Raw genomic sequence first — 17,651 nt, forward strand, 5'->3', positions numbered from 1 at the left:
CCACACAAGAAATTAAAGAATTGGATTGGATTAGACACTACAAAGAAAATATTAAAAGTTATTACAAACCCACACCTCGAATTAAAGAATTGGATTGGATTAGACACTACAAAGAAAATATTAAAAGTGATTACAATACACAAGAAATTAAAGAATTGGATTGGATTAGACACTACAAAGAAAATATTAAAAGTGATTACAATACACAAGAAATTAAAGAATTGGATTGGATTAGACACTACAAAGAAAATATTAAAAGTGATTACAATACACAAGAAATTAAAGAATTGGATTGGATTAGACACTACAAAGAAAATATTAAAAGTTATTACAAACCCACACAAGAAATTAAAGAATTGGATTGGATTAGACACTACAAAGAAAATATTAAAAGTTATTACAAACCCACACAAGAAATTAAAGAATTGGATTGGATTAGACACTACAAAGAAAATATTAAAAGTTATTACAAACCCACACCTCGAATTAAAGAATTGGATTGGATTAGACACTACAAAGAAAATATTAAAAGTTATTACAAACCCACACAAGAAATTAAAGAAATGGATTGGTTTAGGAACTACTTAGAAATATTCAAAGTGATCAAACCAACATCTGAAGATTAAACCAATCAGAGCACAGATACTTTCTCAAGTTGCAGACGACAAGAAGAGTGTGGCAGCTCTCATACATTGGAATTAGACTAGGCCTAGCTAGGCCTATTTATTGATTATTATTTAAAGAAAGTAATTATTTCGGAATATGGAAGTGAATACAATAAAACAAGGCTACCGGGCTTTCAATACTCAGAAAGGTATGTTTGTAATTGAATTGCTTGCTAGGCCTAGACTTAGGCTTAGGCCTACTACTACTAGGCTAGAGCTAAGCCCTAGGCCAAATCAATTGATCTGTGGTGTAATGCATTGGGCAAAGGCACCTGGTTTAGCACTCCTAATGGGCCCTGGGTAGCATTGGCCCTTCTTGAGGCTGCTTATGTTCTGGGTTTAGCCAGTGAACGCTCATAGCATTACTCCACTGTAAGGGGAGTTGGTGGAGGTCATAAAAATGTGCTGATTCAAATTTGTAATATAGTGCCATCTGTCTAATTTTAATCTGTGACAGAGTCTCTTTGTAGTCCAATTCTGTAGATCAGGAATGATATATATTTTGACATCATTGCAACTGTTGTTTTACCAGAGTAAAGGGCAAATTTAGGATTGTCTTCATCATCATCATAAAGAAAGTAATATCAATAAACATGAATTAATAGTTATATTTAATTGTATAATTGTACATGTATATTTCACTTTCAATTGAAAACAAAATTTAATTACAAAAAAGTGAAATTATTCAGCTTCTTAAATAAACTATAATTGTTAAATTTATTATTAAATCATAATATTGTTTTGTTAATATTCATTCTTAAAATAATCATTTAACATTAATAATCATCAGTATTAATGTATTAATACCATAACTATACTGATGATAGTGTAAGATAGTAGTGCTTAAATATGATTTGTATTTTACTATTTGTTAACTTAAACAACTGATACAAAATACATAAACAGATAATTCTGTTATGGTTATAATGTGTATTATCATCAGGTTAGTAAATCCTAAATAAACCATTGGTTACAATCCCCCAAATTTGGTATTTATTTTAGATATCACATGCTTGAGGAAAGTACAGTTCCGTGTACTTTATATTTTATGTTTGGTTTCCACTAGGTTACAACACAAATGATTTGACCAATGACAAGCGATAGATTATTCAAAATGTTGCTTGTCATTGGTCAACTCACTTGCGTCTAAGTTGTTGAGTTGCATCCTAGTGGGTGGAACCAAGGATTATCGTGGCAATAACCTAACATTATCCCACTGTCTAGTAGTAGCATATTTTTCAATGGGCACAAACACATTAATAATCACATATTGGCGTGATTAAGACATTTAAAATTAGTTTTCCCCTCCCCCCCACAAGTTCGCAAATAAATCATCTCATTTACATCTCACTTCATAAATCTTACCAAATTCCTAGAATTCTTAATTATCTGTGTAACCAATTCTAAACTATTCCTTTTTCAAACCAGCACACAGAATTCTAAATCTATCAATGGGTAAAAAACATTGGGAAATTGTACATATCTTTTACAACATTTAATGTTACTTTTATAATGTTTTCTCATTATATTGATCCATGTGACCATATTTTGTCTTTTTTTTTTTTATTAAACTCTAAAACATCAAGTTAAAAATGTAATAATTCCTGTTTAATGGGTTCACACTTTATACGAAAAATCTAAAAATAACATTACATAATAAATTAACTTGTTTAAAGAATATATCCTAAAATGGTTTCCGTTTAAATATTTGTATACTAGTTAAGTCTGCTAAAAGCATTTACTAGGTAACCATCTTAATACACCAGTAAACAAAATATGTAATAAATACTAACAGTTTTTCTTGAGCACTTTCTTAAATCAGTGATATTCCAAAATTGGTGGTCCTTGGTGTTATTATTATATAATCTTCATTAACTTCCAAGCTTAAATAGCATAACTTAGGGAAAATTATTCTACTGCAATTTTTACTGCATTAATGAAATATTTTATTTTTAAATGTAGAAGTCTATGAGACAGTCATTGCAAAAAACAGTGTGTTTGATTAGTCCAAGGGAGTAAGCAAAATGTAGTTCCCTAAGCAACTTTAGCCATCATAGGGGAAAAATGACAAAATCAGCACTGTGGTCATAATCAAGTTGGCTTAGTTCCTAAGCAACTTTAGCCATCATAGGGTAAATATGACAAAATCAGCACTGTAGTCATAATCAATTTGGCTAAGTTCCTAAGCAATTTTAGCCATCATAGGGTAAATATGACAAAATCAGCACTGTAGTCATAATCAATTTGGCTTAGTTCTTAAGCAATTTTAGCCATCATAGGGGAAATATGACAAAATCAGCACTGTGGTCATAATCAATTTGGCTTAGTTCTTAAGCAATTTTAGCCATCATAGGGGAAATATGACAAAATCAGCACTGTAGTCATAATCAATTTGGCTTAGTTCTTAAGCAATTTTAGCCATCATAGGGGAAATATGACAAAATCAGCACTGTAGTCATAATCAATTTGGCTTAGTTCTTAAGCAATTTTAGCCATCATAGGGGAAATATGACAAAATCAGCACTGTGGTCATAATCAATTTGGCTTAGTTCTTAAGCAATTTTAGCCATCATAGGGGAAATATGACAAAATCAGCACTGTAGTCATAATCAATTTGGCTTAGTTCTTAAGCAATTTTAGCCATCATAGGGGAAATATGACAAAATCAGCACTGTAGTCATAATCAATTTGGCTTAGTTCTTAAGCAATTTTAGCCATCATAGGGGAAATATGACAAAATCAGCACTGTGGTCATATTACAAAGTTGTCTAAACAATATAGACTATTTAATTAACCACATAAAACTCCTATAAAGTAGGAAGCCTTTTACCATTCTTCCCCTGAAACAAATTGACTGCACACAGAGCATGCTTTATGTGGTCTTGAATGAAATTGTCTTCTTTCTACGCAAACTTCAAGTCAGTATAGTTTTGTTGTTTGACGTCTATTTCTAACCAGTTTCCAGAGTCACAAACATGGCCTGTTTGCAACTAAAAACAACAAATGTGTAGCAAGTGATCCACGTTACATAACAGAACCCGACTCTACCCTCTCTAACCTTTCAAAATGTTTTCTTGCATTTTTTATATTGATCAGGGTGGCGGCAGAAGCTGTAGAAAAAGACATAGGTTTCGTTATTCTTCAACGGATCACTTTTGAAAAGATAAGTACTGCCACTGGTGTGTTTTATTTCATTGGCACAGAAGCTTAAGTAACTTTTACAAGGTATATTTTAATTTTAATTATTGTTCAATTGTAAGCCCAAATAAACTGTTATAAAAATATAATATTACTAGTCGTCAATGTATAACCAAATGGAGTTGTTTCATTTGGGTAGTAACAATTAACTGACTATAGTTTAGAAACTATTCTGCCAAAACTTTTAAGAGTGTGAAGTATTGACATGCAATTAATAAATAAAACAACTCATTTAAGTTTAAATTTCATCTTTATCGTAAAGTTGTAGAGCTACTGTATACATTATGAAGGTCTACAACCATCCGTCTTGCAATACAGATGATATTTAAACGAGTTGTTCTATAGATTACAAACTGTTTTTACTTACGTATGGTCGGGTCTGACATGATCACCATTACGTATGTGTTTGATGTAAACACATCAATAAACGATGCAAAGTTACTGTTTCTTACTTCCATACTTTGAAATGATGCAGCTAACTTACTGCAAAATAAAAAAAAAATTACTGTAAATGGAAAAACGAGAAAAGAGATGCTCTGAAAAATAAGCGTTTTAAACTATCACTCTAACTAGCACAAAATGTCTATCTCTTTTCCTCCCACCCCTCAACTTTATACACAATGCTGGATCAACCCCTGAAGTTCAGGTAGATTACATTACTGTTCTTACCTACAGCTCAGTTTGAATTGTTTAATTATGTTACTGATTTTTTCAAACCGATGTACATCCTTGTGTGGTTTACGCTGGCAATGTGAAATAACCTGAAAAAGAACAATATTTTTATTAACACAAGGAAAACAAGATGGCGCAGCTCGCAAGTCAATCAGACGCCGTGTTTAGAAGCCCTAGGGATTAATGAAGTAACTGACCATCTACTGAAACTACTTGTGGTTATACAGTACGTACCAAGAACGTTGCCCTCTCAAAAAGCAGAACCTCGTCAGCATCAATGATGTCAGCAAACTTTTGTAAGTTGGTCTCCAACTGCCTTACATTTGGAATTAAAAGATAGACTATACTGCTCCAGGCTTTGTAAAGTGTTTCATCCCATATAGATGTGCGGAAGCATGTGCATATTAAAGGTTTTGAAAGTCTCTTTAAGTCATCCTCTCGTTCTTTAAAAATCTGAAAAAAAAATATATTTTTATATATTTTTATTCAACCTTATTTACAGAGGGCGACTCAAAACAGCTTATGTTGACAATCATAGGCCCTCATGATGAGTTATTAACTGCCTGTGTGTGACAGTGTGTATATTTTAAAATTGAAAGTAAAGAATTTAACTGTGGCAGTAAGAATAGATAGTACCGTATAGATAGAAAACTAAGCTTGCCTATGTATGCTCCCACATGTAGGTGTGGTACATATAACATTTATTGAGAGGGATGTTTATTGAACTTTTTATTAGATAAAACTCCTGTTTATGAGGACCCTATTATTTGTATTCATACCACATCTCGTTGGTCTTCTTGTACAAGATCCATCTTGTGTATGAGACAGAAGATGTTTGCATCTGGTGAGTTCTGCAGGATAGCTTCCAAACATGATTGGTAATAATGCATGTCCTTCTCCAGCTCCCTACTCTCAACATCAAAGACATAGATAAGCACCTCTACATTGCGGAATATGTTGTCACGCTGACTGGCAAAGTAATTCTCCATAAAGGCTTCTTGGCTACAAGAAAGGTATTATATAACACATAAATAAATTCCTGTCATTTGATTGGACAATTGTGGGACACATGGTGTGTTATAGTACACACTATTAAATGGTCATTATTTGTACAATATTAAACAGTAAGTTTTATATTACAGTGTATTGTTATAATAACATACATTGATGTACTAGAGACAGATGCTGGTATGCAAATAGATGAATTGATTGGCTGTCACAATTGCAGATAGGAAATTATGGAGGAAACTAGTCATATAAGTTCGGGTTTGTCCCGGACTAAGTAAGTATTGTTATAGTAAGTAAGTAAAAATGTAGTCAAGAAACTGGAACACTGTGCCAACTTTATTTTACAGTTAGTTAGGTGTAGACAATTAAATAGTTGACTTACCCTCCACAGTCCCACAAATTTAATACCAGGTTACCTAGGAAACGTACATGAGAATGCTCAACATCAACTGGAAAAGGAAAAAAACAAATGAATTTAAGTAAATTTTATTTGCTACTATTAATTTTGATTATTGTGTGTATTTTTGTCCAACATTACATTAGATAAAAACAGTATGGTTTTGCTAAATAAACTTAAAGTGCCACAGACTTTAAATTCAGATATTAATGATATTTTGGGTAGATTTAATGTCTATAAATCTTGACCGAAATTTGCATTGACCTACTTTTAACGGTATGGCCGTAATCACCTCTTAATTAGGAACGTTAATATGCCCTCGTACTTTATAAGCGTGACGTCACAGGCAGAAGACGGGGTGTGTTATAAGGCGCAAGATGCAGGTTAGTTCCTCCTCGCGATCGTCGGTGTTATGGCTGTGACGTCACATACAAATGTCGAAAGGTAACGTTTCGTGACCAAATAACGACACACATATTGCTTTTTTTTCCATATATATAACAATTTATTATTGAAACTCAATTTAACACAGTATCTACATATATTATTCTTGATACTGATAATAGTAAATGTCGTATTTGTCGAAAGTGTGGCACTAGCACTTTAAATAAATCTTTACTACAGCAGGTTGTGCCTGACGAATATAACCATTATTACCAGAATTCTTAGGGCAAGTGGCTAACATGGCAGATGATTTGAAATCTAGAGTTCAAACTTACTTGTGGCTCCTAATCTTCTGGTGTCTCTTGCGATGTAATTTGCAAAGATGATAGACCTCATACTGGTCTTGCCCGACCCACTCTTACCCATTAACAACACCTGTAACAAAACAATCACATTATTAACATGCAAAATAGGTTACAACATAAAAGTTGACTGGGACAGCAAAGTAGTATCAGGCTTTATTTCTTTCCATTTTATAATTGGTAGTCAAGATGCTTTCTCTAAAACTCTGTCCACACTATCAAACTTTATGTGACAAAAATATGTGATGTACCCATATATGGACATGTCATATCACTACCATATTTGGGCAAACTAGTTTGATAGTAGTATATAGACAGATCTTTATAGTCATTCCAACATGCCTGTCCAGGTCTAAAATACAAAACATTATAATTATTAATTATACTGTCATAAGTACAACTGGTCTCTTAAGATTTTTAGATCAGAGTAATTATTAATATTCATAAATACAATAAAAATATGTACAATTACATCAAACACATCACAATTTATAAGTATTATTGAAATTATAATTATGCATTCTAAACATTCAACATGGTATATACAGTATTATAATGGTCAAACAATTGAAACATGCGGTTAATAGCAGCAAGCAATATCCATCAATTCTTAAGCTCTGTTAATTAACACTATCAAATTTTATGTGACAAAACAATGTGATGTGCCCATACAGTATATGGACATGATGTCTTTGGGCACATCACACTTTTACATTTCAGGTATAAAAAAAGTGTATTCTTCCCTGATAAAACCATCCTCCAGAGGAGACTCAACTTATATCAGTTAGTATGGTCCTAACTACTACTAATATAAAGTATACTGACAAATTAATGTTAAACTCATCTTTTTGATATGTTATTTAGAAAATTAACTTATGTTTTTACATACATAGGTAAACCACTGGAAAGAAAATACAAATACTTGATAACTTAACCATGTAGTAAAAGAACATGCCTGTATACAAATACCAGTGTTATAAAAAGAAAAAAACAAAAACAAAACACAGGGTTGCTTTTGAAACATCAAAATGGTAAATCTCTTCCAACCTATAAGTACGTACGCCATGCAGCTATTGTTACCTTTTTCTTTCGACTGCCATTTTGGGACCTGCGTCTAGTCTCCATTCTACTCATTGTCTAGCTTTGCTTTAAAATTTTACTGAAAAAGCATCAAACAGCTACGGTTTATTATAAGACAACACTAAAATCCTTTTTGTGGTGGTATTACATTTGTCTACAAATGCAAGAATATGTAGGTTCCTATTGTGCAGTTTATATACAAAAAAATCAAAAAATCTTGGTACTGTTCTATTGCTCTCCTTCAACTAAATGCACATGCAATGAAATCGTCAAATCTTCCAAAATACATGACAGAAGTAGTAAATTCCTATTGGCTTGTAAATAAAACTAAAGTAATGCAAATAAACTCCTGGTTAAATTTGAAATATTAGTAAAGAATGATTATTCAACATCAGACTTAGCTGTCACCTGATAGAAGTGAGTTTTGTGTATGAAATGATTTTTGCCCGGTCATGGGAGGAAGGTCAACTTGCACAATATCATTATTGTTACAAAAAAGTCATTGTTGAGAAATGAAACATACCAATTAGAGGAAATTATTTGATTAAATGGGCATGGTAGCAATTTCATTGGCTAATACGGCCCTAATTGTTTGATTAATGATTGGGCGTTTTTTTTTATTATAACAGTTTTGTTTTTCTTTCTGACCTTTTTTTAAAGCATTGCGGCAAGAATAATGATCAAACAAAACAGTTTGACATAAGTAATTAGATGCAGTCAAGTATTAATAACTTGTATTGTAGCAAAATACACAAAAAATTCACAATGAAAACATAGACAAACACTATAATAAATATGATGGAATGATCAACTTCAGTCATCCTTGGACCTTACTTATTAGGCTCTAGCTAGGCTACACAGCAGTGCCAGAATTTGTCATGAATAAAACAAAACATGCGAATTGTATAACGGTATATAATATCATTTAAACAAACCTTTTTCTTCATTTTACAACAGGAATATTACGAGTGAAATATAGTTTAATTTGCCAAAACGGATTAAGATATAATTTCGGATAAAGTATAATTTCGAAGGTATTCTGATGACTAGGCCTAGCACGGGGGCAGGAAAACACAATCCTTCCTTCTATAATCTCACACAGTCAGGTGACCCATTGCTTTGGCTTGATCCATTTACGTGCAGGGAGTTCAATTGCAATTAAGAATTAAATCATTTTTAACCAAAATGAAAATAATCAATTTTACATGATTATAATGCTATAAAAAATATATTATATGTAATCACTTGTAAAGGTTTGTTATTTACATTAATTACATTCGTACCTATCTAGTGAACTTTATTTCAACCTACTAAATAATGGACCATACCGAACTTCGTCGGGGAATCTCCTAAAGAAAGATGGCGTTAACCAATTCTGTAGAGGAGGTGGCCTAACCAGAAGAAATTAACCGGTTACAAACGTAACAAAAGTTCACGTTTTAAAGATTAAAGCCCGTCAAAATGGCCGGAAAACAAGGCAGGGCTCATGGAATGCTTCTAAGGAAACACATTAGTGGGAACCATAGTGCTGCTGTGGTCAGGAAAAATGTGTCGGAAGCAGTTCGGGACAGCAGATTTATCGGGGTGAGTGTCCGATTTAAGCGTAACGCCCAACCAAAATAAACAACAAACTTCGAAGCCTAGCCTAAGCCTGGCTAGGATTTGAGTGGGCCGGATGGTTCCCGCATGGAACAGGATTCGGTATCTGTTTTTATGTAATTATTTTAAAGGATGTGTAATTATTGAAAGGATTAACATTTATTTATTTAAGAAAACAAAGTTTACCGATACAAATGAAACAGTGAACAAACACATTTCTTAATCTTGATTGATGATCATGAAAATGAGAGAGAGAGAGAGGATGTGGAGATTGACGGGATAGGCCTAGATACAGTATATTGACTAGTAGTAGGTAGGCCTACAGTTGTTTGTTGTTAATATCATTCTACTTTTAGGCCTAATATAGCACTAGGCCTATTATGTTTCCTAATCTACGAGACTTTAGTGCAACAACACATACTGTAAAGATTTCATTTTTTAAAAAAGGAAACTGTCAAAAAAATAAAGGAAACCAGTCGGACAGTAAAAAAATATATATATGAAAAAATGTAATAATTTTAATAATTAAAGAATAATTTACGTTAAAATAAAAATCAGTTTTCACTACATAAATACAGATTTTCAGTCAGCAGTTTTAATGCCCAGAAAACTGTGTGTTTGTCATGTAATTAATTACCAGAAGTAGTGATTAAAACATTAGTACAAGAGTTTTATAAATAAAATCTGATGAGAAGGAAGTTCAGATGTCAATTTGTTGATGTGATGGGCATCATTTACTGCCTTATGAAGTGCATATGATGATGACTGAATATTTGTACAGGAAGTGTATTAAAAATAATATGGCTATCTAAATAATTGATTAAATTTGTAAGGATAATCTGTGTTATGTAAAGGGTCACCTTGCATAGGTTCTGTTTATTCCTGATTGTGAACTACATATTACTACTTATTATAACTGATATTTCTGCACATTTCCTAGCCTAAGGTGTTAATTACAGGCCATTATAACTTTTGCAGTTCATCAACGAATTACAATTCTATAAATTCAAAATGCTGTATTATGCTGTTTGCATGAGAAGTGACGCTTTTATAATACAAAAAAAAAAAACTCTTCATTAATTTTAAAACCTGTTTCTCATTTGAAATAATCAATTAACACAACAAATTTATTTCTTAAATTTTGAAAATCAAAAATATACCAAGAAAAATTGGTTTCAGTTTGTCAACTTGGTTGTATTGGTCAGACAAAGAGCAATAAAAATACAAATGGATTTAAAATGTTTGATAAATAATCCTTTGAGAGACCTGATTTATATCATTATTCTTTACTCTTTGTTTTATGTTAATACAATAGCATAGCAATTACTGTTGTAGGATAATAACTTTATTTGGAGATATTAAGAAAAAATTGTTAGTGTCAAGAATATTGTGACAAGTTTTTATTACTTAAACCATTTTACTTTTGTATACAATTGTAGTTTTTGTATAACATTTAATAAACAGACTTTATGTCAATTTAAACAGTACTTTTACAATATTTAGAGCATAATATTTCTCTGAGATGAGCTGTTTCCTGTATGCTTTTGCTACTATTTTACAAATGGCTGAACTAACATGTTGTTATGAACAATAATACAATACAAACATGTGACTTCAATTTGCAACAAGTATAATAATCTCCGTAAGTTCAGCAGTGTATAGTAGATTTACAAATACAGTAGTTCATCATTGGGATATTTCTAAAAGATAATTTCAAGGAGATAATTTCAAGGAGTGGCATTATTTATTTGGAATGTTTTGTTTTGAGGTGGACGTCAGTCGATTCTCGGTACTGTATCAGGAATCTGGGAAAACATCACAATGTGTTTAATATGTATACTGTAGTAGTAACCTACCCTTACATGATACAGGCATCACATGTGATATAAATGAGATGCTGTAATACCAAATATGCCTAAATGATACTTTGGAAAAAGGATTTTTTTTGGATAGTGTGGAGATGACAATGGGAATCAGGTGTTAACATGATGTTGACACCGGAGAATGGCTAATTCCCAGTGTCATGTACACGTACTGATGATTCTTGTCATTTCATTGTTATGAGCACTGAGTTTATTTAGTAAAAAGTACACACACCTGTCTCTCTCACCATCAACTTTGGACTACTATTGTAAGTGTGACTTTTTTTGCCCCATGCTGAGAGAAATGTGGCATTTGTCACCTTGTTTATGATGGAATATTCTTTTAATTGTCAAATTTGGGTATTTATGGATAAATTTAGGGAAAACATACCTCCAAACTAAAATTGATCTTTTTTAATAATTTCTTAGATTTTTTTTCTTTCCTAAGGAGTTTTTTTTCATTGAGTCACAGCACAGTCGAAGAATCTGAATATTAATTGGACAAAAGCTCATTTGTAATCTTTTGGTCACTGATTGCCATAGTGACTCATTTTGTAATTGGTAATACTCTTGGATTTCAGGATATTCAAATTCAACACTAACTATAACACAGCCTAGAGATTGTGTACATTTCTGTACACAGTGTTTCACTTTTTTGTCATCTGGAATATTTTATCATCAGATCTTCAGTATCCCAGTTTGCAATTGTTAGTTCATGCACTTTGAATCCCTTTCACCTGTTTCTTCATTTGGTTGTCTTAGAGATGACATCACTAAATAAGGTCAATGATCAACTCTAGTGCCAACAAATGAAAACATTCACACACATGTACATTACCTTACTGTATATTTTACAGTTAGTTCAAAATACTGGATAAGAACTATATTTTTACATCTTAATAAAAATAATATTTGTACTTGTATAAAAAAGTATAAATAGTGTAGAATTAAGAATCAAATATCTATTTTTTGGAAGGACGAGTACTTTAATGACCTTTTCTGTAAATTCATTTTGAATTATTTTAAAGTACTTACAGGTATCTGTAATCTAGATTATGTCTTACTAATTAGTGGTTTTAAGGTTTTAATAAGTAGTTAATTTAAGGGTCACTGACCTTTTTTAATTCATGACACATTATTATTACATCAGCAAACATCTTATACTAGCTATTGTACTATTATAGTAGAAAGGCTAGGAAACCTACTGTATATAAATATGTAGTTCTATTTTGATGATATTGAAAATATGGAATGGTATTGGTAACAATATTTAGGCGATTGGTATTTAACAATATAAGAATCTTAGGTTTAGGTTGTGTTTCAAGTTAATTTTAATACAATACCGTATTTAGGCTAATTCAGAAACAAAGAGTTTTGTAAATTATCCATTATAATAAAATAACTTGAGTATCATCACCTACTGTACAACCAGCTAATTTAGACAAATTTAGACTTGATTTATAAGCCATTATTACATAAATAAATTTAACCAACATATAAATTAAAAATTGTCTCAAAAATTACAGTACCAGGCCCCTGGGACTACTAATATTACTATTAGTATACCTGGATACAGCAATATCTGTACTGTTTGTTTGTTTATTTACTTGACGTAGCACTAGACCCACAAGTACATAACAAAATAATAGTGCACTACAAACAAATCAATTCATATCCACTTTGTTCCCATGCATGGTTTTATGCGTGTCTTGCTATACACGTGGATGGTGCTTTACAATAGGCTTTAGTTGTCTAATCAGTGTTTAGTGTGTTGAGGTTGTAAGTGAGCATTGAACTGAATGAAAGAAACTAAATAAAATTACAAATACAAGTTGATATTTTAAATCAGTCATCGGTCATTTTTTGGATCAAACACATAATAATAATAATAATATTTATTCGGCAAAAGTTCATAAAGTACATTTTACAATTCATCTTGCCAGGAGCAAGTAATACAGTAGGCATGAGCCCAAACAGAAAACTGCTCTTACTCCATCATTACTTATAAAATACAAAAATAACAAAACTAAGTAGCACAAATTAAGTCAAAATAAAACAAAACAAAACAAAACAAAGTTATAATGAGATACACCAATTAAAAATAAGCTGCATTGAATAAACAATATAAACAATTACAACTTAATATTTTGAGATCAAATGTTTGGTGAGTTGGGCTTTAAAGTCTGAAATTGTAGCACATTGTTTAATTTCATTGGGAAGTTGCTCCCATAATCTAGGGAAAATAACAAATGATGAATTTATAAATGTATTGGTCTTTGCCTTCCAATGTATTAACCACCCTTCACACCTCTCACTTGATCTCACAAACTCATTAAAGGATGAGGGACAGAGGCCATGCATTTTTTTAAAACCTAATGTGAGTCTATACACTTTAAATATATCTTCAATACTTAAAATATTTAGAGTCTTTAACCTATATAAATATGAAGTGTCCCAATTTCCTTCTTTTCTGTACATAATTATTCTAGTGGCCTTTCTCTGAACCCTTTCAAGTCTATACATATGAGAATATGGAAACATTCACTCCTGTATATGGCAGCTAGAAATCAATGAAAAGTTGTGTCTTGATCTAACCGGGTACCCATTTCATACAACTGGGTGGAGAGAGCCAAATGTAAATAAAGTGTCTTGCCTAAGGATACTGTACAAACAATGTGACGAGAGTTGGATTTGAACCACGACCTCACGATCAGTAATCCAACATTCAACACACTGCGCCACACACCCTCACACATGTAATCTTCATAATTAATTAATTAACATCAGTTCTTTTTAAATAAAGAATCTCAACGTGTAACTGTTATCCTTTATATTAAGTTGGTAAATGGGTGAATGAATAATTGATTGAATGGATAAATGAATGGCATAATTGATTGAATGGATAAATGAATGGCATAATCAGAAAACATGTTATATGTTTATTCATTCCACATCACATGAACCTTCTCTTGATATCTTTTGTAGTATGTTTGCTGCCCTCTACAATTCAATAAAGTATAGCAATAATAACAACTGTAAAAAGTTTAACATTTTACACTTACAGTACTCTACAGTTACATATTATATTATATTACATAGCCTATGTAAATACGTGAACGTGATTGGTTGAAACTGCGTCACATGACTACAGCTGCGAGGATCGTAAATCGTATATATCCTCGAGAACGATGATATTGACTGAGTAATTTTCGCGTAATTATCGTGTCCCCTGTCATTAATCATATAAATTCTCGAGTTCGATGATATCGACTGTGTAATTTTCTTGTGGAACACAAGCGTTTGCCGATAAATAAACAAAAGTCATCTACTGGATCTTGAACTCGGGATGGAATTGTCACTCCATCACAAGACGCTTCAACCGCTGCGCCACGGAACTTGCTTGAAGAAATTAATCTTTTAAACTATTTAAGCTATGCATACATTGCGCCCTCATTTGTTATTAGTCCTCCCTAAATGTGATGAAACACCGTTTGTGATTGGTCAAAACTCACGGTAGTAACCTAGTAACTAGTACGCGCTGAACATCCGGCGATTCGGCTCCTCGAAGAGAAGAAGACGAATTGTTTATTCGGCCTACCTGATTATAATATTATTATTAATAGGCTTATTGATGGAAATTCTTCTGTTAATTTAAACAACCTAGGCCTAAGTGAATATTTTATTGCCAAGGAATCATTAATTAGTAATTATCTGTATATTATTCTTCGCAAGGTAAGGTGTCTAGGCAGGCTTGTTTACATACAATACAAATACTATAGGAGGCCTAGCCTAGCTTCACCCAACCCAGCAGACTTGTTCTTGGCTATATATAATATAACAGATATCGCCTTTTATATCGGTTAAATGGCACTTCGGGAAATATATATTCCCTCGAACTTAATATCATTCCCTCGGGGATGTCAAATCTTATATTTAACCTCTAAGCAGTCAATATCTGTATAACATAATTGTTTTTAAAAAATGATATTCGAATGCATACCAATTAGCAAGGGCCATGGATGTAGTGTGAAGAGTAATTACATACACATTTTGTATGTTTATAATATATAGAAGGTTATTGTACCAAGCAACAAGTACAAAAATTGGTTTGCAATGGAGACTTCTAGAGGAAGGAGGTTATATTTTTTTGAACAAGAATAAAGAATTTATAGTATAATTTAGGGATATCTATTAAATGTTTTTTCAAAGTCAGATACTAAATGAAGAAGAGGGAAAATAGAATTGTAGTCGTACACCCTAGTAATATGCACCATCCTTGTTCACTGCCATCTTTATAATTACTAATTTTTCCTTATTTTTTTATTTCCTTCTCAAATGTCATGACTCACTCACAACTTGATGGTGTGATTTTTAAAACTTATAATTATCACAAACTGGTACTATGTATGATGTTATCTCAGTTCTAAAAGACTTAGTCATTTTCGTAGAAAATAAAACAAAAACTGTAAACAATGACTAACAATAATACCATACTAGCTTTAGTTGTTTTGTATACAGTATGTGTGCAAATTACTGGGATGTACCGTAAAAAATCTACATTAATTTTACTTGTAATTTGGCTAAGTTGCAGTATAAGAATTTCTAAATGTTTGAACTAAGTTCTAAATTGTAGGACTTAAAACAATCTTAATCAAATTTCTTGTTTTTTAAGTATGAATGTGATTAGGAAGGAAATAGAACCTCCTGTCTCTAATAGTTTTTAATCCTAATCGTATAACAACAGTACATTATTTCTATGTACTGGCTAAGACATACAGTAGTGTATCTTTGCATAGCGTCTTTCAAACATTTAAATGTTTGCTATACAGTAGTTGCATGTAGGTTTTGTAAATCTATGGTTTAATTTTTATGGCAAAGTTTTGGTTTTTTTTCATGGTATGACTGTAAAAAAGTGAGTACTCTACAATAGTAATTGCAGAGAAGCATTTCTTCATAAAGTTGCCTAAATTGAAAGGATTTTATTGTTTTGTTTATTGTTCTTTTGCGACGAAGAAATGAAATGAGATAATTTGTTGAACCTGTTTCAATGACAAGCATGAAAAGTTATGTAATAGAAGTAACTGAGCAACAAGTGAACTGTAGTAACTTTTAATATGTCGCTGCTTTATTGGATTACGAATGATTCATCCGACGGCAGAATTATTGTAGCAAATCACAATTACCAAAGACAGTGATGCGAGTTGTTCCTGCCTGATAGCTAATTGTCATTGTTTGTTACCAGTGTATTTTGGTGTGCTCATTATTATTCACTGCCGGCCAACCGGAACTAAAACTATCAACTTTTGCAATACTAATTGCAATCTGGGACGGTATTTATCATTTTCCTGGAAGAGTTGTGTATTGAAGATTTCGAAAGCTTATATAGTCTACTGTATTGAGGATTTGTGATAGTTGTTTTTGTTACCATTGAAGAAGTTTTTGTGGAATATAATTTTGTGCAATAATTAACTCTGGGATTCTACTGTATTTATGCAAAATACTTTTTTTCAAATTTTAAATTCAAATTAAATTATTATTTTGTGGAAGTTTGCTTTCTACCATCAGCCAATTTGTTTTTGATTCCAGTTTAGTTTTTACAAAACAAAACTAAATGTGAAAACAAAATTCTTGATTTGTATTAAAACTAAAAAAGAGTTTCACTTCAGTTTTGGTAAAGCAGTACATTTTAAAAATTCAACGTGACAACATCGACATGAACTCTCGCAAGTCATCCGATTCACAGCTTCCAGTTCCTCGAGCTCGACGCATATCAGCGGAACGTCATAATTTTGGTATTGCGTCTTTAACGTCTGGTTTACGACGAACTGGAGCAACAAAGCAACCGTCACCAAATCGCAATACAACTGGATCGTCTATTCCCACTCCATCTACTACACCTAGGAGGTTTCCGCACATTCGTAGTAAATCTCCGGTGAGGACATTATCGCCTAGTAGTAGAGAGGGTCCTATGAGTCCACCCCCTGTCAAAAGGAAGCTACCGTCACCAAGTTTATCATCTAATCGTGAATCAAGTCCTATATTACGTTTTCTAAATTCTGCTTCTCCTAAACTACGACACCCAAACAAGAATGAAAAGCAGAATTCAAATGGTAGAATGCTGCGGCAGAAAAGTGATTCCGATCTACTTCTGGAATCAAGGCGTGGCAAACCCCCTAAACCGCCACCTAAGTCTCCGGGGGTTACCGGTAGCAGACTGAGCGTTAATGACTTAGCAAAAGAATTTGAATCGTCAATCGTTTCTAATTCTAAAAGTGCTGACGATCTTGTTAATAAACTGACGTTAGGACGAAGTATATCAGGTGGAAAGCAGGTGTCGTTTAGCACCAACAATTCGTTTGGTAGCGCTACGTTAAGGACCGGCAGTGGACGCGCTCTACCGACTCGTGGAAGTCTAACTCGTAAC

General features: G+C 32.4%; 2 protein-coding genes and 1 long non-coding RNA gene across 17 annotated transcripts in view; 2 read left to right on the plus strand and 1 right to left on the minus strand.

Moving 5' to 3' along the window:
• Positions 1-664: 664 nt before the first annotated feature.
• Positions 665-4,697, plus strand: LOC140048771 (uncharacterized). Its single transcript, XR_011845142.1, has 3 exons — positions 665-814; positions 3,762-3,890; positions 4,657-4,697. It is a non-coding gene; the product is annotated as an uncharacterized lncRNA (long non-coding RNA).
• On the minus strand, positions 2,845-8,841 carry LOC140048770 (ras-related GTP-binding protein A). 2 transcript variants are annotated; one of them, XM_072093552.1, is made up of 9 exons: positions 8,702-8,838; positions 7,767-7,845; positions 6,660-6,759; positions 5,926-5,992; positions 5,315-5,537; positions 4,770-4,988; positions 4,533-4,624; positions 4,231-4,346; positions 2,845-3,775 (listed from the first exon to the last, which is right to left on the minus strand). In XM_072093552.1, the coding sequence occupies exons 2-9, from the start codon at positions 7,818-7,820 to the stop codon at positions 3,690-3,692; spliced, it is 957 nt and encodes a 318-aa protein (XP_071949653.1). In that variant the 5' UTR covers positions 7,821-7,845; positions 8,702-8,838; the 3' UTR covers positions 2,845-3,689. The 2 variants fall into 2 exon arrangements, with proteins under 2 accessions (XP_071949653.1, XP_071949654.1); XM_072093553.1 differs by lacking the exon at positions 7,767-7,845 and having other exon boundaries at positions 8,702-8,841.
• Positions 8,842-9,119: 278 nt separating this feature from the next.
• Positions 9,120-17,651, plus strand: part of LOC140050455 (dedicator of cytokinesis protein 9-like) — a 68,042-nt gene continuing 59,510 nt past the window's right edge. For all 14 annotated transcript variants that reach the window (XM_072095645.1, XM_072095642.1, XM_072095643.1 and 11 more), the window contains exon 1: positions 9,120-9,350. In XM_072095645.1, coding sequence (XP_071951746.1) covers positions 9,228-9,350 — 123 coding nt within the window. In that variant the 5' untranslated portion in view covers positions 9,120-9,227. The remainder of the gene's footprint in view (positions 9,351-17,651) is intronic.

This window comes from Antedon mediterranea, chromosome 5 (assembly GCF_964355755.1).
Source record: "Antedon mediterranea chromosome 5, ecAntMedi1.1, whole genome shotgun sequence".
Classification (NCBI taxonomy): domain Eukaryota; kingdom Metazoa; phylum Echinodermata; class Crinoidea; order Comatulida; family Antedonidae; genus Antedon; species Antedon mediterranea.

Coding starts and splice junctions, on each gene's coding strand:
- LOC140048770 (XM_072093552.1), bottom strand. CDS start 7,820: ATGAGTAGAATGGAGACTAGACGCAGGTCCCAAAATGGCAGTCGAAAG. Junction 5,993..6,659: donor CAGAAGATTAGGAGCCACAA/GTAAGTTTGAAC, acceptor TTCCTTTTCCAG/TTGATGTTGAGCATTCTCAT. Junction 5,538..5,925: donor AATTTGTGGGACTGTGGAGG/GTAAGTCAACTA, acceptor CCTTTCTTGTAG/CCAAGAAGCCTTTATGGAGA.